Source organism: Helianthus annuus, chromosome 3 (assembly GCF_002127325.2).
Source record: "Helianthus annuus cultivar XRQ/B chromosome 3, HanXRQr2.0-SUNRISE, whole genome shotgun sequence".
Taxonomy (NCBI): domain Eukaryota; kingdom Viridiplantae; phylum Streptophyta; class Magnoliopsida; order Asterales; family Asteraceae; genus Helianthus; species Helianthus annuus.
The window spans coordinates 169,857,993-169,878,236 of NC_035435.2; the positions used below are offsets into that span (position 1 = coordinate 169,857,993).

A 20,244-nucleotide genomic window follows, 5' to 3' on the forward strand; every position below is an offset into this window, starting at 1 on the left:
GCTACCCGAAATGCTAGGTAGTTTAGATTGTATGAAATGTCCTTGGGAATTTTGTCCAACCGCATGGCAAGGTGCTCAGTGGCGGATCTAGGATTCACGCCAAGCCGTAACGTCTTATAAATAAGCCGTAACGAAATTGAAAAAACATCAAATTTTTCCAAAATTTACACTAAAAACGTCAAATTTTTCCGAGCCAAGCCGTAGCGGAGGTTACCCCCCGGTAACCTCTAGGTCCGCCCCTGAAGGCGCTCACACGAGTGGATATCACGGGATGCCAGCCATCATGCTTGAAGCGGTTGCGTCCCAAGATCTTTGGATATGGCATACGTTTTTCGGTATGCCAGGTTCACATAACGATATTACCAGCCTAAGCTATGGGATGACAGAGGATATCGGCCAATTCATTCCTATAATTGAAATTACATTCGTAGGAATATAAGCCGAAACGTCACCCAAAGGAAGTTTCTTTGTAAACGGGGTTGAGTACGTGTATGGGTACTACCTAGTTGATGGGATTTACCCGGAGTGGGGGGTTTTCGTAAAATCGTTCACAAGACACGGTACCATAGATCCAAAGAGATTAAAGTTTAACAGGGTCCAAATGGCTGCATGTAAAGACATCGAGCGAGCGTTCGGTGTTTATAAGAAAAGGTGACGAATATTGGCAATGTCTTGTCGACTATGGGACAAGGATCAGATTGGAAACATGGTGTCACACCCCAACCGATGGCGGAATCATCGGGGCGCGGCACTGAGCGAAACAGATTGTCCAGAAGTTTCCACAACAATTAATATATAAATTCAGTTTAAATGATACGTCCCATACCGTATCCCAAATAAATAACAAGTTATCATAGAAAGCAACTAGGCAAATAATTTCGTTCCGACAACTCAGATTCAATTATTATTACAGACAATTGTTTATTATTTCTAGACTCCCTAGCCTCGATTTCATCACCACGCGCCTAAGCATCCTAGCAACTTAAGCACCTGTCACATACGTTAAAATAGAGTCAATACATATAATGTAAAGGTGAGCACACAAGTTTGATAATAGCATATAGAGTTCGAATAGTTTACGCATAACCAAGCACGTACACAGAGGAAAATGATGCATGTTAATTATCAACATGGGACCATCGATACCAACGACTGTGGGTTGACCGTCCGAGACGGTTCGCAATACATGATTACCACCGTAATCCATGCAAGTAATTGTCCTTAACAACCCCCGTGTGAACGGGTCCAAACTATAGTACTATGTTGCTAAGGCAGGTAGATAGCACTCCACGTGTAAACATAATAAACAGCATTCATTTAGTCAAGTAGCACATGCAAATGGTTAGCGTTCAAATAGTTTGTGTTTGATTGTGATTTGATAGGTAACGTATGTAACACCCAAAAGTGCTAAAAGTAAAAAGGGATCGAGTATACTCACAGTGATTGATTATGGATTGAAGGGAGCGCTGAGAGTAAGATTAGCCTGAATAGTTCGATATCACAACAATGAGTAACGTGGAAATGCAAACAAGTGTGAATGGATCGAATAGGCTGGTCGATCGAACGGCAGGTTCGATCGAACGGCCTGTTCGATCGGCTGATATATCCGATTGGACAGTCCTGTTCGATCGGCCGGTAGGCCCGATCGGCTGGGCCATTCGAGTGGATTGTTTCTTCCTTTGGTGTGTTTGTGTTTAAGGATTTGAACTTTTGAAGTTTTCGTTGTAGTATATGAGAACACTGAAGTGTTCCTACCCTTTCAAGTCGATCGATCGAACGGTTCGTTCGATCGGCTAGCTCACTCGATCGGCTGGGAACTTCAGAAGTGGTTCTCAACAGAATGTCACTCGATCGAACGGACTGTTCGATCGGCTGGCACTCCTTGCTACGAACGAGTTGTAAAAACGATTAAGTGTTGAAGAGTAGTATCTCATGATCCGAAGAGTAATGTTCACCAAACGCAGTTCGATCGAACATCTCTTCCTCGATACTATGCTTCAGGAAATTTTAAAAGTGTGGGACCATGTGCTAGCCGATCGGCTGGCCCGGTCGATCGGCTGGTATGTCCGGTCGGCTGGGCTGTTCGAACAGCCTAGCCGTTCGGCCAGCATCTCTGACCTGGTCGGCCTTTCGTCTAACACTTGGCTGTTTGGTTACTTGTCATTATATCGAGGTAGTTTGATAACGAGTTGAACTATGATACCTTCGCTCTTACTTGTCTCTCCGGCTCGGACAGGAATTACCCAAATCCGTCCGTTGAGCGGTTCGGAACGTTGGCTTAGAGTTTAACCCATTGTCGGTGAACCTCGTAGATAGAACCCGAATCTTGAACCATCCAACCATTGGAATGATCGGTGGGTCGGCTCAGGCTCCGTTTCTACCGGTTTGAAGGCATTGAGTGTAAAAGAGTTGAAAGAAAGTTGGGATTCCTTCTTTCAATCCTTCACAACTTGTGGATGTTTAGATCTTTGATAGATCTTAACTTGTTTATGTGGAAATCGGTTAGATCTAAGCTATTCATGGTTGAATGAGGCCAAGGTTTGATGTTCTTCAAGAACACCATGATGACATCACCCAAGAACACTTAGATCTTGGTGATTTCACAGTTAGAATCCAAGTTTTGAAAGGTAGAAAGGTGTAGAATCAAGTAATGATAAAAAACGTACAAGAATCAGAGTGAAAACTTACAGGAGTTGAGATAAATCTGAGAAAAGATGAAAAATAGGAGCTGGCCGGTCATAACTTTCCAAAAGTGGAAATGAAGACAAGGACAGCCCTATTTATAGGCTTCCAAAAGGGGAAAGTGGCAGCCGATCGGCCAGGAGATCCGATCGAGTGGGCTGCTCGATCGGCTGGCAAGATGCTAGCCGATCGGCTGGCCTGTTCGATCAGGATGCCTTCTGTTCGATCCGCGACACACTTCGAGTATTTCGTGACGATTTTCGACGTTTCGATTTCGATGGACGATGATACGAATACGATAGAGTTCCTAGTCAAATTACTCTCAGTAGTTGGGACTATATCTAACATACAATCATCTATAAGTCACGTTTCGTTGTCGGTTTCGATTGAGTTTGATTGCCTTTCGAGTTTCGATTCGATTTTCGATTGATTTGCTTGAATACCACACCAAACATAAAGTAAACATGCACAAGTAAAACACATAAGGCACACACACACACGTATAACAATACCACAATTCGCATAATTCGAGTCTCGAGTTCGATGATTGTTAGATTGGTTTGATTGCTGATTAGTTAACTTTATCGCATTGTTACTTCCTATCATTCACAGTCGTAGATCGGTTCACGTTAAAAACATTCGATTACTTCGATTCTTGCTGATTACAACACTTACTCCACATAATACAACTAAAACATAAAATAGACCATCTACAGTCAAAGAAAGTCAAAGTTGACTTGAACTTTGACCTTGACATTCGAAAACACGGGATGTTACACATGGAACCTATGATAGTCATTGTTATCGAAAAGACGATAACCCCCCAAATGATAGTTTGTAGTAACATGGTTGCATTAAACGAAAACATTCACATTTAAAGCAAATATTATGATACTTACTTGACCTATACCATAGAAATATATTGATACTTGTAACCCATATTTCTATGGTTTGGCCATTTGCTTATACAAAGTATGCAACATAATTTAACTTAAGAACTCCCACTACTCCTATATTCTCCACCCCTATACATGTGACAACATTACCCTCATACATTTATTGTTATTCAAATTTAACTAAACTCACACTTCACAACCCCTGTAGTGCCAAAAAGAACTCTATGTTCTTTTTGCTTTTCAGGGCCCGAATGTAGCAACGCGTCGTTTTAAGAACTTCCCACCAAGAAACAATTGCTACTGCCCGAGCTACCCGTAGCAAACGTAGCATCACAGACGATAAACTTCACAGTGCGAGTCCCAAGAAACTCCAAGACTTCGAGACACTCGTTCCAGTCGGATTCACACACTAACAAAACCCATTCCTCTTCATCGTCTTTGTATTTGAGCTGAAAAGTGCCTGTTTGCATCTTAAACCTTTTCGCAACTTCTTCATAAAGCTGGAACCAACCAGAAGTCGGTTCAAATTTAAATCGAACCGTATCTTCTTTGTATGTAGCTTTTACGATAAGTTTAGATCCTTCGTCGCACGATAACGTCTTTGATTTACGGTTTTTTAAACCGCTGAAACTTGGAGAACTTGATGAACTTCCGTTCATCATTGAGCCATGCGATGATTCCGTCATGCCTGAAGAAGTGGACTCGTTATGATCATGATCATCAATCATCGATGTATCCATATCATCACCGTTTGGCATGGAGCCCAAACTTTGTGAGGTGAAAACAGGGTTCGGTTTAACCGGACTCCAAAATTCATTAACGGAAGTTGTAACCGGGAGGCTAGTAGACGATTTTAATTTTAATTTTCCCACCCCCATGTAACATTCATCTTCAAGTTTTACAATCGGGCTTTCGTTATTGAAACATGGTGACGGTGATGTACCACCTTCAGGGGTATTATTGGAAAAAACTGAACCTTTTTGTGCATCGAGATCTTGGATGACACCACTTGCTGCTACAAGACCACCTGTTGTTGGGTCAAACTTTAACGCTCCTTCTACACCCTGGACCGAATCGAGAACCGTTTGTATCTTTTTTAAAGAACGGTTTACCTTGTTTATTTTTCTTGACGGCCATCTGGATATACCGTGTTGTCTGCATATCCTTTTTAGTGTAGTAGGACAAACTATAAAACATAGTAAATAACAATTGATCAAGATCAACTACTACATAGATAGAGTGAATTTCAAGGATTGTCCTTTATCTTTATACCCATTTTCAGGCGCTGTCCTTTATGTTCAAAATTGACGAGTTTTGTCCTTTATGTTTTCGTATCATACACGTTTTGTCCTTTAGGCCTAACCCAGTTAGTGTTTTCAGTTAAATTTGGTCATGTGCTTTGCACATGAGGGCATTTTTGTCAATTCAAAGGTTGCAGAAGCTTTGAGCTGTAAAGCTGCCGTTGAACTTACCTATGAATTGACAAAAATGCCCTCATGTGCAAAGCATATGACTAAATTTAACTGAAAAAACTAACTGAGTTAGGCCTAAAGGACAAAACGTGTATGATATGAAAACATAAAGGACAAAACTCGTCAATTTTGAACATAAAGGGCAGCGCCTGAAAATGGGTATAAAGATAAAGGACAATCCTTGAAATTCACTCTTTATTATAAAAAGAGTAAAATGCCATTTTTGTTTCCGTCCATGAGGTTTGGCCAGTGTTGCGACTTTCATCCGAAGGTTTGTTTTTCCGCATCTGGATCCAAAAGGTTTGAAATCTTGCCATTTTCATCTGGCTCGTTAACACCACCCATTATTATCCGTTAAGTCAGGGGTATTTTCGTCTTTTTTGTTAACTTAAAGGGCAATTCTGTCTTTTTCACTTTATGTACAAGCATTTAGCATAATGTACAAGTATTCAAAACACCGAATTGCCCTTCAAGTTAACAAAAAAGCCGAAATACTCAAATACCCCTGACTTAACAGAGAAAAATGGGTGGAGTTAACAAGCCGGATGAAAATGGCAAGATTTCAAACCTTTTGGATTCAGATGCGAAAAAACAAAACTTTGGACGAAAGTCGCAAAACTGGCCAAACCTCAAGGACGAAAATGGCATTTTACCTCTTGTATAAAACATTAAAAAAATTTCGAAATATAATTATGAAGGTGGAAATGTACCTCCAATGGCTTTAGCAGCATCCTTAAGGCTTCCAGAAAAGTACTGTTGTAGAACACTTAAGCTTACGTTTTTCTCCGAACTACTTCGTTTTTTCTCGGATTGTCGTTTTGACCCACTAACCGGCTGCAACGTTAAAAGATAAAAGAGTCTTATTGACTTTGATATAAAATGCGATATAAAACGATTAAAATAAGTATTACCTGATCGGTTACATTTACAGAAACGTGATCAGAAGTAGTTGACAACTGGTTTTCATCAAGACCGTTACAAAATCCAACACCGGGCCCCACTACACCTGATAATTCCGCATCGGAAACAGTCCTCAAACTCCTACAAATCCTTTGCATTGTACTCGACAAGTTATTCAACAAAAGTTGCTGTTCTGTTGACCCTTTCATGTTGACCGGAAGAAAAAACTCGAGTATATAATCATCGTCACCCGTATACGTGCTCCTTAACCTAATTGCAACAGCAGCGTTTAAACCATATTTTCTAGCGTGTTGAACAAGTGGGTACTCGTTTATATGATATTCTTTCACATCAGGGAAGAAAAAAGGATGATTCGACTGAAGCGCTTTTCCGGCAACACCCTGCGATTCTTCGAGATGATGCTCACTACACGCTTGCACAAAACCTTGCATTTCTCTATCGTTAACATAACAGGCATCTGTTTGGATACATAGAATAGGTGTCTCTGTTGAATTACTACTACGCCCTCCGACTCGTACGTTAATGATTTCGTCACCAACTTGTTCGTTCAAACTACATGGTATCCATGTTAGAGCAACCGGTAAGCTATGTGCATGGCATACGGCTCGAAGTACATCTGCTATTTCTGCTAAAGCAGCCAGTTGATTTTTCGAGAGGCACTGCAAAATAATGGTCCAAAGAAAAAGGAATTAAAATTTTGTGATGAAAAGTATTAAGAGTATAAACGAGCCATATTGATTATTTGATTAAATACCTGTTCATGAAGACGAGGAGGTGTACCACTTTTCAGGTTTACAGTCTGCAAGAATTGGAAAACAGCAAATTAATATATAAATTGAACAAGAGTAAAATGTCATTTTCGTCCCTGAGGTTTGGCCAGTTTTGTGACTTACGTCCAAAGGTTTGGTTTTCTGCATCTGGATCCAAAAGGTTTGAAATCTTGTCAGTTTTATCCGACTCGTTAACTCCATCCATTTTTCTCCGTTAAGTCAGGGGTATTTTCGTCTTTTTTGTCAACTTTTAGGGTAATTTGGTCTTTTTCATTTTATGTACAAGCATTTAGCATAACGTACAGGTATTCAAAATACCCTAGCTAAATAAAAAAGACGAAAATACCCCTGACTTAACGGAGAAAAATGGATAGAGTTAACAAACCAGATGAAAATGGCAAGATTTCAAACCTTTTGGATCCAGACGCGAAAAAACAAACCTTTGGACGAAAGTCGCAAAACTGGCCAAACCTCGGGGACGAAAATGGCATTTTACTCATTGAGCAATAAAAGAACAAATTTGACTTGATTTCAACCTTACCCATAACTTGATTTTTTTACTTATTTATTTGTACAATGACAAGAGGAGGATGGTTAATCATGCATCATGGGTGGCGTTATTTTTACTAATTTCGTGAAATTAACGTTAAAATTAGTGAAAGTGCACTAATTTTAACGTTATTTTACTAATTTCGTGAAATAACGTTAAAAGAGGGGGATGGTTAATCATGCATCATGTGGTGGCGTTGATAGCCCAAAGACAAGGAGGTACATGCACTAATCGGCGTTTGTCTCAATTGCCGAGTGTTATGTGCCTTATGTCCAAGGCTTGATGCAAAACTACAATCGAGCCAGGGGTCTCATTGGAAGCAGCCTCTATTCCTACAGGGTAGAGGTAAGGCTGTCTACATCTCACCCTCCTCAGACCCTACCTTAGCTTTGCTATTGGTGGGATATACTGAGTATGATGATGATGATGATGATTTGTACAATGAAAAGAGGAAGGCAAGAGATCCACATGTATGCAGGAAAAGCGCCAAATAGATACACATACAAATCTATGATTTTTTTTATAAAATTGCACCATTCATACACTCGAATAGAAGTGATGAAAAAGTAGTAGTTCAAAGTGGCTTATTTGAACAATACGGATCATACAAATAACTACAAATTATGAACGGTCAATGGCGTCACATACCATAGTTGTCAATAGCGGCTATAGCGACCGCTATAGCGCGCTATGTAGCGAAGCGACCAAGTGTCGCTATTTGGGTCATAGCGACCACTAGCGTGAATAGTGACAGTTAGTTTTTTTTTTTTTTTTTTTATGTAAATAGCAATTAGATTAGATATAGCTATAAAATAGCTGGATTTATAGGTTTTATTAAATATACATGTAAAATAGTATATATACCAAGGTATTTTGATATAAAATACATATAAAAATTTTCAAAATTCTTTTTCTAGTGTATCGCTATATATAAAATAGCGGTCGCTATTTGTCGCTATTCGCTATGTAGCATATAGGTCCCCTGTCGCTATTCGCTATTAACAACTATGTCACATACTTAAAAACTCACTTAAGTACCTATAGAGAAGATTAACTTCCTAAAAGCAGTTTTCCTAAACACCCCCTAAGAATAATATTTAAAAGAATTACCTCAAGAGCCCGACAAACTTGATCGATCTCAGCGTTAAAATCAGCTTTCTCTTTCATCGTAACAAGTTCAAGAACCGCACAACAAGACTTCTCAAACAAACCATTTTCAAAAACAGGAACCGCAATAGACCCACGGATGTCATGGCTGAGCGCATGATCTATCCGCAAGTACTCACATTTATTGTAATGGGCCACATTTGAAGTCCACTCCGGAACTTTCGAGGTAAAAACCCGTCCCGGAAGCCCACGAAAATTACCAGGTTTCGCATCAGCAGAGAAGGTGAATCCTCTCGAAACTTCACGGTATCCAGCCAACGCCTGATCAAGCAAATACGGCTGCTCACAAGTGCTCAATACATACCTATCACCTTCCTTAATCGGAACCCAAACCTGCGCCAAAATCCCCGCTCCAGACGAATCTTTAACCAACGACAACGCCTTCAACATTTTTTCAGCAAGCGATGTCGACGGTGACCGGTAAACAACACCATTTCCAATCTCTTCAACCTTCTTTTGCTGACAACAACCACCATTCTCATCATTCGAATCATTCGAATTCCCCGGTACAACAAAATCTCCACCGTAGATCGAATTTCGCTCGATCAAAACATCAACATCATTTCCTACAAACCCCCCCTTAACTTGTTCAGTAAAGTTCGAGTAATCAAAAGGCGCATAACCACCCGACAGCGCAAAAGATGCTAGCATCTGATCAGCTGCAGTAGGACTAGTACACCATCCAGCATAAGTATCAAAGTTCATAAGCTCGGAAAACCCGTTAAACGGATCATCCGGTCGACTAAACCCATCTAAAGCTGCAGCAGAACCATCCATCTGAGCTCTTGGTGAAGCCCAGAAGCCCATAGGTTTATCTTTTGTGGGTGAAGGGTATTCCATTATTCACAACTAAATTAAACTTCATTCATAGGCTATTTCAATCTAATCTAATCTATATTATAAGTCCAAATTGAACCTCAAGATGGGTGCTTTATGTGACCCAATAGCGAATTGGGAAGAGGGTTGTGGTTGGAATTAAATAAAGATGAGTCGATCGAGTGACAGATTCGTTGTGAAAAGTACAAGAACTGGCCAAAGGGGGAACCAATGAATGGAATAGTGGTTAAAATAGATACGAAACTGTGGAACCCTAACTGATGAAAAGGAAGGAATATACGGTGGACGAAGTAAGTATGTAGAGGAAGATGACAAAGGGGTGAGTTGAATACCTCGAAACTTTGCGAGCCCCAAACTCCGAGACAAAGTAGATAGCTTTGAAACGGTGCAATCGGTGAGAATTGAGATGGGTTTCACAAAATAGAACAACACCGACTTTATGACACAAGGAGTTAGGGGAATTGGATCTATCTATAGATTATTGTTTTGTCACACTTCTACTCGACCAAATGTTTTATGGTATTAAATAAAATAGATTTTTATGTGAGCATTTTGTCACCGAGTGAACATCTGTAGTGGTGATGTGATTGATCACGCGTCATAATATTTCATACATCGTCTTTGGGGCGTGATTCAATTAAAATTGGTGTTGGCGTGATTGTGAAAACGTCAGTGGATTTTGAAGGAGGAGCTTGGTGCAACATATCACATAATGCTCAAAAAATCAAGCCCCACGACACATAGTCTTGTAAGGTTGTGAGTTGTGTTATTAAGGATTGGCATGTATGTCCAATATATATTTATGGGCTAAATTGCACTTTTCGTCCTTTATGTTTCAATGTTTCGACAGACGCTGTCACTTCGACCTAACTTTGTAAAGACAACGCCTATCGTAACATTGAAACATAAAGGACGAAAAGTGCAATTTAACCTATATTTATGCTTTATGGGTGTTGTTATATGATGGATAAGGGTTGCCACAACTCCTGATTGTGGGATCTAAGAAGTGTGATCACTCACCAGGCATGTCCTTAATTAATCATTAAGGCACTTATTTTAGAGATGAGAAGTAGTCTGGCTTTGTTGTATTATTTTGGTGTTTGATTAGCATTTTGGTTTCACCGGAGGGTGTGATGAAAGATATTAAGTCGATTAGTTATTTGTGGTATAACCGTATAAGTACAGGTCGAATTGATATATATTAGTTGGATAGATTGGTGTAAATGTTTCTTGTATGGATAGTGTGTTAGTTTTGGTGTTTGTTATGGCAATGCTCCTACGATTTGTAGTGGTGGTTGTTTTTGGTTAATGAAAGTGATTGTTCATTATGGCGATGCTCCTACAGTTTGCAGTGGTGGTTATTTTTGGTTAATGAAAGTTATTGTTCAAAAAAAGTCAAGTGTTCAAATAATATTTAGATGCCTTTAAAAGATGTGCAAATAGCCGAAAACAGACCTGATTGACTAGGGGTTGTTTGGTAGCCTCTGAATGGTCATTAAGATACTACCTCTTAATGGAACCATTAAGAATTTTACCAATGAGAAGGTAGAAGAATATGACATGTGATAATTTACCATTCAGAGGTTACCTCTTAACCATTCAGACTTGAGGTTACCTCTTATTCATTCAGAGGTTTTTAACCATTAAGAGGTAGCATTTGAATGGTCATTAAGAGGCTACCAAACAACCCCTTAACATTTGTCGAGTTTTCACATCATCTCTTTTAAGAACAACCAAATCATATACCTCGTTTTTTCAACTTTTATCTTAGAACTTCTTTTCAAAATTTATTAAATCTCTTAAAAAAAACAAACTTGATAACCCGAAACTAGGATTAACATCAAATACAAAAGAAAAATAAATAAGAAGGGTAAGAAGGATTTTGGTCAATTGATCTAAGATTTGGAGGGTTGAGATTAGTTTTAAAGAAAAGGAAATAATAGAAGGGTATAAAAAAATCATACATTTATTTACTTTCTCTCTCAACATGCAAGACACATGTCAATTTTCATCATCAATTTAAAACGTTCACAGCTTTTTCATACGACATTTAAAAAAAAAAGTTCACCGTAATAACAACCGTTTTTTATCTTTAATATGAGTATGATATTGCTAAATAAAAAAAATTATTTATACTGGGTTTTTTTTGCATTGTGTTAAAGGTTCAGGTCATTGTGTCTTTTAACTGGGTTTTGTTCATTACGTTTTTACTAAGACTTCTATACATTGTGTTATTATCAAAACCTATAACACGATGCTAATTTGGGTGCAGGCTACTGCGTTTTGTTCAAAACTTATAACACAGTTTATGACACAATAAAGATGTGTTATATTTGGGTACTCTATATATATTGTGTTATAGATTTCGGTCATTGTGTTTTAATTTGTTATTCATTGTGTTTTACGTTATGTCCATTGTATCTTTTATCTGTTGTCATCGATTGCGTTTTTTGTCTACTTTCCATTGTGTTTTTAGTTTAATACTCATTGTGTTTAATGTTATGTCCATTGTGTAATATGCAACTGAGGTTTTCTCATTGTGTTTTACGTTATGTCCATTGTGTAATACGCAACTGATGTCCATTGTGTCTTTTATCTGTTGTCATCGATTGTGTTTTTAGTCTACTTTTCATTATGTTTTTAGTTTGATACTCATTGTGTTTTACGTTATGTCCATTGTGCCTTTTATCTGTTGTTATCGATTGTGTTTTTTGTCTACTTTCCATTGTGTTTTTAGTTTAATACTCATTGTGTTTTATGTTATGTCCATTGTGTCTTTTATCTGTTGTCATCGATTGTGATTTTAGTCTACTTTCCATTGTGTTTTTAGTTTGATACTCATTGTGTTTTATGTTACGTCCATTGCGTAATACGCAACTGGATTTTTGAATTTTTTTCTAAATATAACAAAATGTACTCATATTAAAGATAAAAAGACGCTCGATTTTATGGTATATTTTTTTCAAAACAAATGACGTATAAAAAAGTTATGGACGTTTAAAAAATATGGGGCAAATAGCATGTGACTTACATGTGGCTAATCTTTTTTATTCTCTTTGACAAAATTACCATTTCCACTTGATTTTTTTTGGGACACTTGTCACTCTATAATGACTTCTTACACTTCTTATTTTTAGATTTCTTTATAGAATAACTCAACCCCTGAACCTAATAATAACAAATGTTTATTATGTGATCAACACCTTGTTTACCATTATTGATTTGAAGTAAACTATACTAGCTATTAATTTCAAGTGTCAATGGATGTCACAACAAGTCCTACAGGTAAACTCTTCATCTACTCACTCACATCTTGTCATGTCAATTCCCCTCTCTAAATCCTTTCTTGCACTAAAATATAAGGGGTGATCACCTTGCGGAGAGGTAAACTATTTTTTTAAATATAAAAAACAAAAAAGAATTGTGATTGGTTTCATGTGCAGCCAACGGTCAAAAAATCCCCTCCCCTCACGCGGTAACTATACACCGAATTGGTACAAACACACGCGGCAAAGGTGACCGGCGGCGTTGTTCCCCGTCATTTAGTTAATTTAATAAATGCTAATAGGTGAAGAGTTTATTTCTATAGACGTGTTTGATAGAGTATAATTTATTTTTATAGAAAATGTAGTTGAAAGAATAAAAAAAAAACTTTTATTAAAACCTTTTTAGTTAAATTTTAGAGTAAAAATTATATGGTCTTTATTTAACCGTGCTTCATTATGAATTTATGATAAACTCCGCCCCTACCTGTTAAAATAATATTGGAAACTCATTCAATATTATAAAATTATTTTTAAATTATTTTTCTTACAACGTGTGGATACTTTTGATTGTGTTTGATTCTGATCTAAATATAATCTTGAATATTGAGAAATCATAAATATCACTATAAATACATTTAGTACACACAGAAAATCATATTTATGTATCATCATGTCATTATTTAGAATATATAATTCTTCTTATTTATAATCATGTCATTATTTAGAATATATAATTCTTCTAAAGGTTTGGTATAGTGGTCCTTGTGTATTATATTTGTCAATGAAAGTTATAAATGACTTGTAATAATTAAAATTAAAATATAATACAAGTTCCTATAAACAAATATGATATATTGGTTTGTGGATCACTACTCCTCCATCTACTTTATGGAAACCTTAGGGTGAAGGGGGTGCTCACCTAATAGGTGAGTCCCCTCTCTTACGCCAAACCAATCCCCGTGTGCCACGTCAACTCCCCTCTTAAACTCCCCTAACACCCCAATTTGATGGCGCCACTCCCCTCTTAGGTGAATTGGTTTTTTTTTTAAAAAAAAAAAAAAGGAAAGCTGTGATTGGTCCCCTCTCTCTCTCTCTCCTCCCCCTCTCTTCGGCATCTCCTCACCCATTTCACTCCCTCTCTCTAACTCACCTAATGGATGGCAGCCCCCCCCCCCCCCTAATCGGTATTTTGGGTCACCGATGGGGTCCCTGAAATACACCCCGTACACCCTTATATTTAAGTTTGAAAATTACGACAATTGCTATATCTTTAAATAAAAATGAAAACATTTTACTAAAAACCCACAAGATAGAAGAAAAAAATATTGTTACACACCTAAAAACTATAAGATGCTACACCTTCTGTTTCGTAATGTAAATTTTATCAAAATTTTTTAAATTTTTTATATAGTGTAAAATATTAGATTTTGAGAGTCTTCTGATTTTACCAAAAACTAAATTCATGTGTGACCTTTACATGAGATTCTAACAATAAACCTGACAACTAAAAATTTATAGTAATTGCATACGCTTGATAAAAACTAAATTTAATAGCTAAAGGAAAATAATATCGATATTCTGTCAATATAAGACCACCTGTAGCTAAAGGAAAATAATATCAATATTCTGTCAAGATAAGACCACCTGTAGTGGTAAGTGATTTGGGCTTGGATAAGCAAAAAAAAAAGCCCCATTACACCCGAACATTGCCCCCAAGGCTGTTTTTTTGGCTTGGGTGTGGGCTTGAAAACACCTGATCAAAAAAGAATGACCAATGGAATGTTTTTTATGGTTTATTTTTTTATTTTTTATTTAGTTCAATTACAATATCTAATCATTGCAAGAGGGCTTGAAGTTCAAGCCCCACTACACCCCTTTTTAATTTCAAGCTTCTTTGCTGACTAGGAGACACATGTCAGATAATGCCCACAGGAGGGACTTGAAGTTCAAGCTCTCCACTACACATGGTCTAAGATGAGTTCGTAATTCTTAACAGGGTATGCACAAAATCGAAATAACAGAATCATAGCTGAATAATCGACATAACTAAATTCAATAAAAGACTGACAATTTGGTTTTATGCTTTTTTTACATCAATTATTGGTTCGGTTTCAGTTTTGTTATCAGCCAAAAAAAAAAAAATATCCAAACTGATTTTTTTAAATAATTTATAAGAATTTAATATATGGTGTGTTCTAGCAATTTTAGATCAAAACGTGTAATAATTAATTAATTAATCATATGAGTTAACACAAAAATTTATGCCCAAAGTTTTAGGCAAGGTTCAATTTTCCTGGTAATGGTTTTTTTTTTCTTAGTCCAAATTTTTCATGCCGAAATGGTTTATCTGAACTAGACCCATTGTAGAAACCTTAAAATAACGAATTTCGGTTCGATTTGAGCTAAAAAACACGAACCAATAAGGTTAAAGTATTATTCACCCGAAATGCTAATTGTTATAGTATAAGTATAAATATAAATAACTATAAACGCGCTTGATCTAACCAGCAATCCGCGATACAGCATTACTTCTCACCTGCACTTTTTGAACAAATCTTAGACCACCCGTAGTGGGCCATTATTTTCAAAAAAAATGCCGGGCGTTTTTGGGCAATATTTTTGAAAAAAAAATTGCATTGGCGTTATATAAAAAACGCTGTATATGTCCATTGATGTCTTCTCCATTCATGTGTTTGGCCAATAAGAATATTACAACTAATATTATTTAGTTTATTTTTAATTTTTTAAATAATTGGGTAATCATTGATGGGACATTATTGGGTATTATCCCACTACGCCTATTTGTGAAAAACGCCCATAATGCCCCTTTGCTGACTGGGATGACACGTTTCACACACTGCCCATAAATGAGGGCATTATTCATGTAAACCACTACACATGTTCTTAGAAAACACACATCACACTGAAAGTACAATTCTGGTGGCAAGCATGAACATAACTTATAAGAAAATAAATATTATGACACTAATAATATTGAGATATGGTTTGACCATTTGTTTGAACAAAATAGTCAACATATATTTAAACAAATAAAAATCTCCCACTACTCCTATCTTCTCCATACACTATACATGTAATGTGACAACATTATTATCATACATGATTATTCAAATTCCACACCCCTTAACACCAAAACAATATATCCATGTCCCTTTACCTCTTCAACTGATATCACAACAACCATTTTTATTAAAATTTACCAGAAAAAAGATCACGATTTTTCGGAAATCGTGTCATCTTAACAACTTCCCATCAAGAAACAGTTGCTACCGCCCGAGCTGCCCGTAGCAAACGTAGCATCGCGAACGATAAATTTCACAGTGCGGGTCCCTTGAAAATCCAAAATTTCAAGACACTCGTTCCAGTCGGATTCGCACACCAACAAAACCCATTCCTCTTCATCATCTTTGTATTTGAGCTGAAACGTGCCGGTTTGTATCTTAAACCTTTTCGCAACTTCGTCGTAAAGCTGGAACCAACCGGAAGTTGGTTCGAACTTGAATCTAACCGTATCTTCTTTGTATGTCGCTTTTACAGTAAGTTTAGATCCTTCGTCACACGATGTTGTATCGGATTTAGCGTTTTTAAGGCCACTGAAACTTGGAGAACTTGATGAACTTCCATTCACCATTGAGCCGTTTGATGATTCCGTCATGCCTGAAGAAGTCGACTGGTTATGATCACGGTCACGGTCACGATCACGGTCATGATCGTCATTCATTGATGTATCCATATCATCACCGTTCGCCATGGAGGTCAAGCTTTGTGAGAGTAAATGGGGGTTTGACTTTTTTCTTTTCGTTTGACCGTCAACTGGACTACAATATTCATCATTGGACAGTTTTAATTTGTTCACCCCCTTGTAACATTCATCTTCAAGTTTTACAATCGCGCTTTCGTTATTAAAACATGGTGACGGTGATGTACCACCTTCAGGGGTATTATTGGAAAAAACTGAACCTTTTTGTGCATCGAGATCTTGGATGACACCACTTGCTGCTACAAGACCACATGTTGTCGGGTCAAACTTTAACCCTCCTTCTACTCCCTGAACAGAATCAAGAACCGTTTGTATCTTTTGTAACGAACGGTTTACCTTATTTATTTTTCTTGACGGCCATCGGGAGATACCATGTTGTCGGCATATCCTTTTTAGTGTAGTAGGACACACTATAAAAAAAAGGTAAAAAGAAAAAATATAATCAACTACAATATAGTAAAATAACGTTATTTATAAGTAAAATTAGTAAAATAACGTTATTTATAAATATAATTATGATTCGTGAAAATGTACCTCCGATGGCTTTAGCAGCATCCTTAAGGCTTCCAGAAAAGTATTGTTGTAGAACACTTAAGCTAACGTTTTTCTCTGAAGCACTCCGTTTTTTCTCAGACTGTCGTCTTAATCCACCAACCGTCTGCAACGTTAAAAAAATAAGGTTGGTGTTGACAATTTCCCAATAAGAAACATACTAAAATAGTCAAATGAGAAATAAATTTATTAAAGAGTAAAATACCATTTTCGTCCCTGAGGTTTGGCCAGTTTTGCGACTTTCGTCCAAAGGTTTGTTTTTCCGCATCTGGATCCAAAAGGTTTGAAATCTTGCCATTTTCATCCAGCTCGTTAACTCCATTCATTTTTCTTCGTCAAGCCAGAAGTATTTCCGTCTTTTTTGTCAACTTAAAGGGCTATTCAGTCTTTTTCACTTCATGTAAAAAGACCGAATACCCTTGAAAATTTTTTTTTGCACTTTAAGTTGACAAAAAAAGACGGAAATACCCCTGACTTAACGGAGAAAAATGGATGGGGTTAACGAGCTGGATGAAAATGGCAAGATTTCAAACCTTTTTGATCCAGATGCGAAAAAACTAACCTTTGGACGAAAGTCGCAAAACTGGACAAACCTCAGGGACAAAAATTGCATTTACTCTTTATTAAAATAATAATAGTATTACCTGATCAGGTGCACTTGCTCCTGTCCAAGTGCTACTTGACTCGGTTGCATTTACAGAAACTTGATCAGCAGTAGTCGACAACTGGTTTTCATCGAGACGGTTACGAAATCCAACACCGGGCCCCGCTACACCTGATAATTCCGCATCAGAAACAGTTCTCAAACTCCTACAAATCCGCTGCATTGTACTCGATAAGTTATTCAACAAAAGTTGCTGTTCTGTTGACCCTTTCATGTTGACCGGAAGAAAAAACTCAAGTATATAATCATCGTCACCCGTATACGTGCTCCTTAACCTAATTGCAACAGCAGCATTTAAACCATATTTTCTAGCGTGTTGAACAAGTGGGTACTCGTTTATATGATATTCTTTCACATCAGGGAAGAAAAACGGATGATTCGACTGAAGCGCTTTTCCTGCAATACCCTGTGATTCTTCGAGATGATGCTCACTACACGCTTGCACAAAACCTTGCATTTCTCTATCGTTAACGTAGCAGGCATCTGCTTGAATACATAAAATAGACTTCTCGGTTGAATTACGATTACGCCCTCCGACTTGTACTTTAATGATTTCGTCACCACCTTGTTCGTTGTAACTACATGGTATCCATGTTAGAGCAACTGGTAATCTATGTGCATGACATACAGCTCGGAGAACGTCGGTAATTTCTGCCAATGCAGTCATTTGGTTTTGTGACAGGCACTGCAGAATGATCGTTTCAAAGAAAAAGGTATTTCATCAATTTTACATAACAAATAGAGAAAATTACGCAGATGGTCCCTGTGGTTAACCAAAATTTTGGATTTAGTCCCTAGCTTTTCAAAAGTACACGGATGGTCCCTATGGTTTGCACTTTATAACGCTTTTAGTCCTCAACTAGTCAACTTTTGCCAAAAGTACATGGATGGTCTTTAACTCTTTATGGTCTGCACTTTGTAACGCATTTAGTCCCCAACCTTTAGAGACTAAATGCGTTACAAAGTGCAAATCACAGGGACAATCCATGTACTTTTGGCAAAAGTTGGGGACTAAATGCGTTATAGAGTACAAACTACAGGGACCATCCGTGTACTTTTGGAAAGCTAGGGACTAAATCCAAAATTTTGGTTAACCACAGGGACCATCCGTGTACTTCACTCTTAACAAATATCATTTATGGAAATCTAGTTAACATTGTAATGAAATGTATTAAGAATACAAAATCCAGAACTGCCGATAAATACCTGCTTATGAAGTCGGGGAGGTGCAACACTTTTCAGGTTTACAGTCTGCAAAAATTAAGAAACAGCAAAAAGATTATGATCACAAGATAAATTTATAACCCCCCCCCAAGAACAATATTCCGAAAGAATTACCGCAAGGACTCGACAAACACGGTCCATCTCAGCACTAAAATCAGCTTTCTCTTTTATTGTAACAAGTTCAAGTACAGCACAACAAGATTTCTCAAACGAGTCATCTTCAAAAACAGGTACAGCAATTGACCCGCGTACTTCATGACTGAGCGCATGATCTATACGCATGTATTCACCTTTATTGTAATGGGCCACATTCGAAGTCCATTCCGGAACTTTCGAGGTAAAAACCCGGCCCGGAAGCCCTGGAAAATCACCGGCTTTCACTTCAGCAGAGAAAGTGAATCCTCTAGATACTTCACGGTATCCAGCCAACGCCTGGTCAAGCAGGTACGGCTGCTCACAAGTGCTCAATATATACTTATCACCTTCCTTAATCGGAACCCAAACTTGCGCCAAAATCCCCGCTCCAGACGAGTCTTTAAACAAAGACAACGCCTTTAACATCTTTTCAGCAAGTGACGTCGACGGTGACTTCTGAACGCTACCGTTTCCCGTCTCTTGAACATCCTTCTGTTGAGAAGCACCGCCCTTTTCATCCGCAGAATCCACAGGTAACACAAAATCACCGCCGTTGTTTAAACTTTGTATGATCGGGGCATCAGTTGGCATAAACCCCCCCTTAACTTGTTCCGTAAAGCTCGAATAATCATAAGGCGGATAACCACCCGACAGCGCAAAAGACGCAAACATCTGATCAGCAGCAGTAGGACTAGTACACCACCCAGCATAAGTATCAAAGTTCATAAGCTCGGAAAACCCGTTAAACCCGTTAAACAACGGGTCTTCGGGTCTACCAAACCCATCTAAAGGTGCAGAACTATCCATCTGAGCCCTAGGTGAAGCCCAGAAGCCCATAGGTTTATCTTTTGTTGGTGAAGGGTATTCCATTATTCACAACCGAATTAACCTTCACTCATCTATTATTCCAATCTTGATATATCAAAAACAACTCAATTAAACCTAATCTGTACAAAAATCACAGCTTTAACCTAATCTGACGTAATTAAACAAAAAGGGTAAACGGATAATCAACGAATAACAAGTAAAAATCAAACCTTGAGGGGTTTTAAGGCGATAAACAGGAATCAAATCTCAAAAATTGAGAAAATATAGAGGAAGTAAGTGAATTGGGGAGGAAAAAGCAAACCCTAGGTGGTGAATCTGATATGATAATATCTTGTAAGGATAGTATATAGAGGAAGGTGACAAAGAAGTGAGTTGAAAACCTCGAAAACTATGAGAGCCCCAAACTTCAAGAGAATACGGATAGGCTTCAAGTCGGTTGCCGGAAATGGTGAAATGCTGTTTACCCAAATTGGAAAGTGGACCGATGTGATGATGTAAG

General features: G+C 37.7%; 1 protein-coding gene across 3 annotated transcripts; it reads right to left on the bottom strand.

Moving 5' to 3' along the window:
- Nucleotides 1–3,531: 3,531 nt before the first annotated feature.
- Nucleotides 3,532–20,238, bottom strand: LOC110930692 (protein NLP9). 3 transcript variants are annotated; one of them, XM_022174042.2, is made up of 6 exons: nucleotides 19,657–20,238; nucleotides 8,402–9,176; nucleotides 6,726–6,770; nucleotides 5,962–6,630; nucleotides 5,761–5,884; nucleotides 3,532–4,764 (listed from the first exon to the last, which is right to left on the bottom strand). In XM_022174042.2, exons 1-6 carry the CDS (start codon nucleotides 19,785–19,787, stop codon nucleotides 3,848–3,850), a joined length of 2,661 nt encoding a protein of 886 aa, XP_022029734.1. In that variant the 5' UTR covers nucleotides 19,788–20,238; the 3' UTR covers nucleotides 3,532–3,847. The 3 variants fall into 3 exon arrangements, with proteins under 3 accessions (XP_022029734.1, XP_022029733.1, XP_022029732.1); XM_022174041.2 differs by lacking the exons at nucleotides 3,532–4,764; nucleotides 5,761–5,884; nucleotides 5,962–6,630; nucleotides 6,726–6,770; nucleotides 8,402–9,176 and adding exons at nucleotides 15,518–16,752; nucleotides 16,877–17,000; nucleotides 17,539–18,243; nucleotides 18,765–18,809 and having other exon boundaries at nucleotides 18,897–19,864; nucleotides 19,955–20,229; XM_022174040.2 differs by lacking the exons at nucleotides 3,532–4,764; nucleotides 5,761–5,884; nucleotides 5,962–6,630; nucleotides 6,726–6,770; nucleotides 8,402–9,176 and adding exons at nucleotides 15,518–16,752; nucleotides 16,877–17,000; nucleotides 17,539–18,243; nucleotides 18,765–18,809 and having other exon boundaries at nucleotides 18,897–20,229.
- Nucleotides 20,239–20,244: the final 6 nt, after the last annotated feature.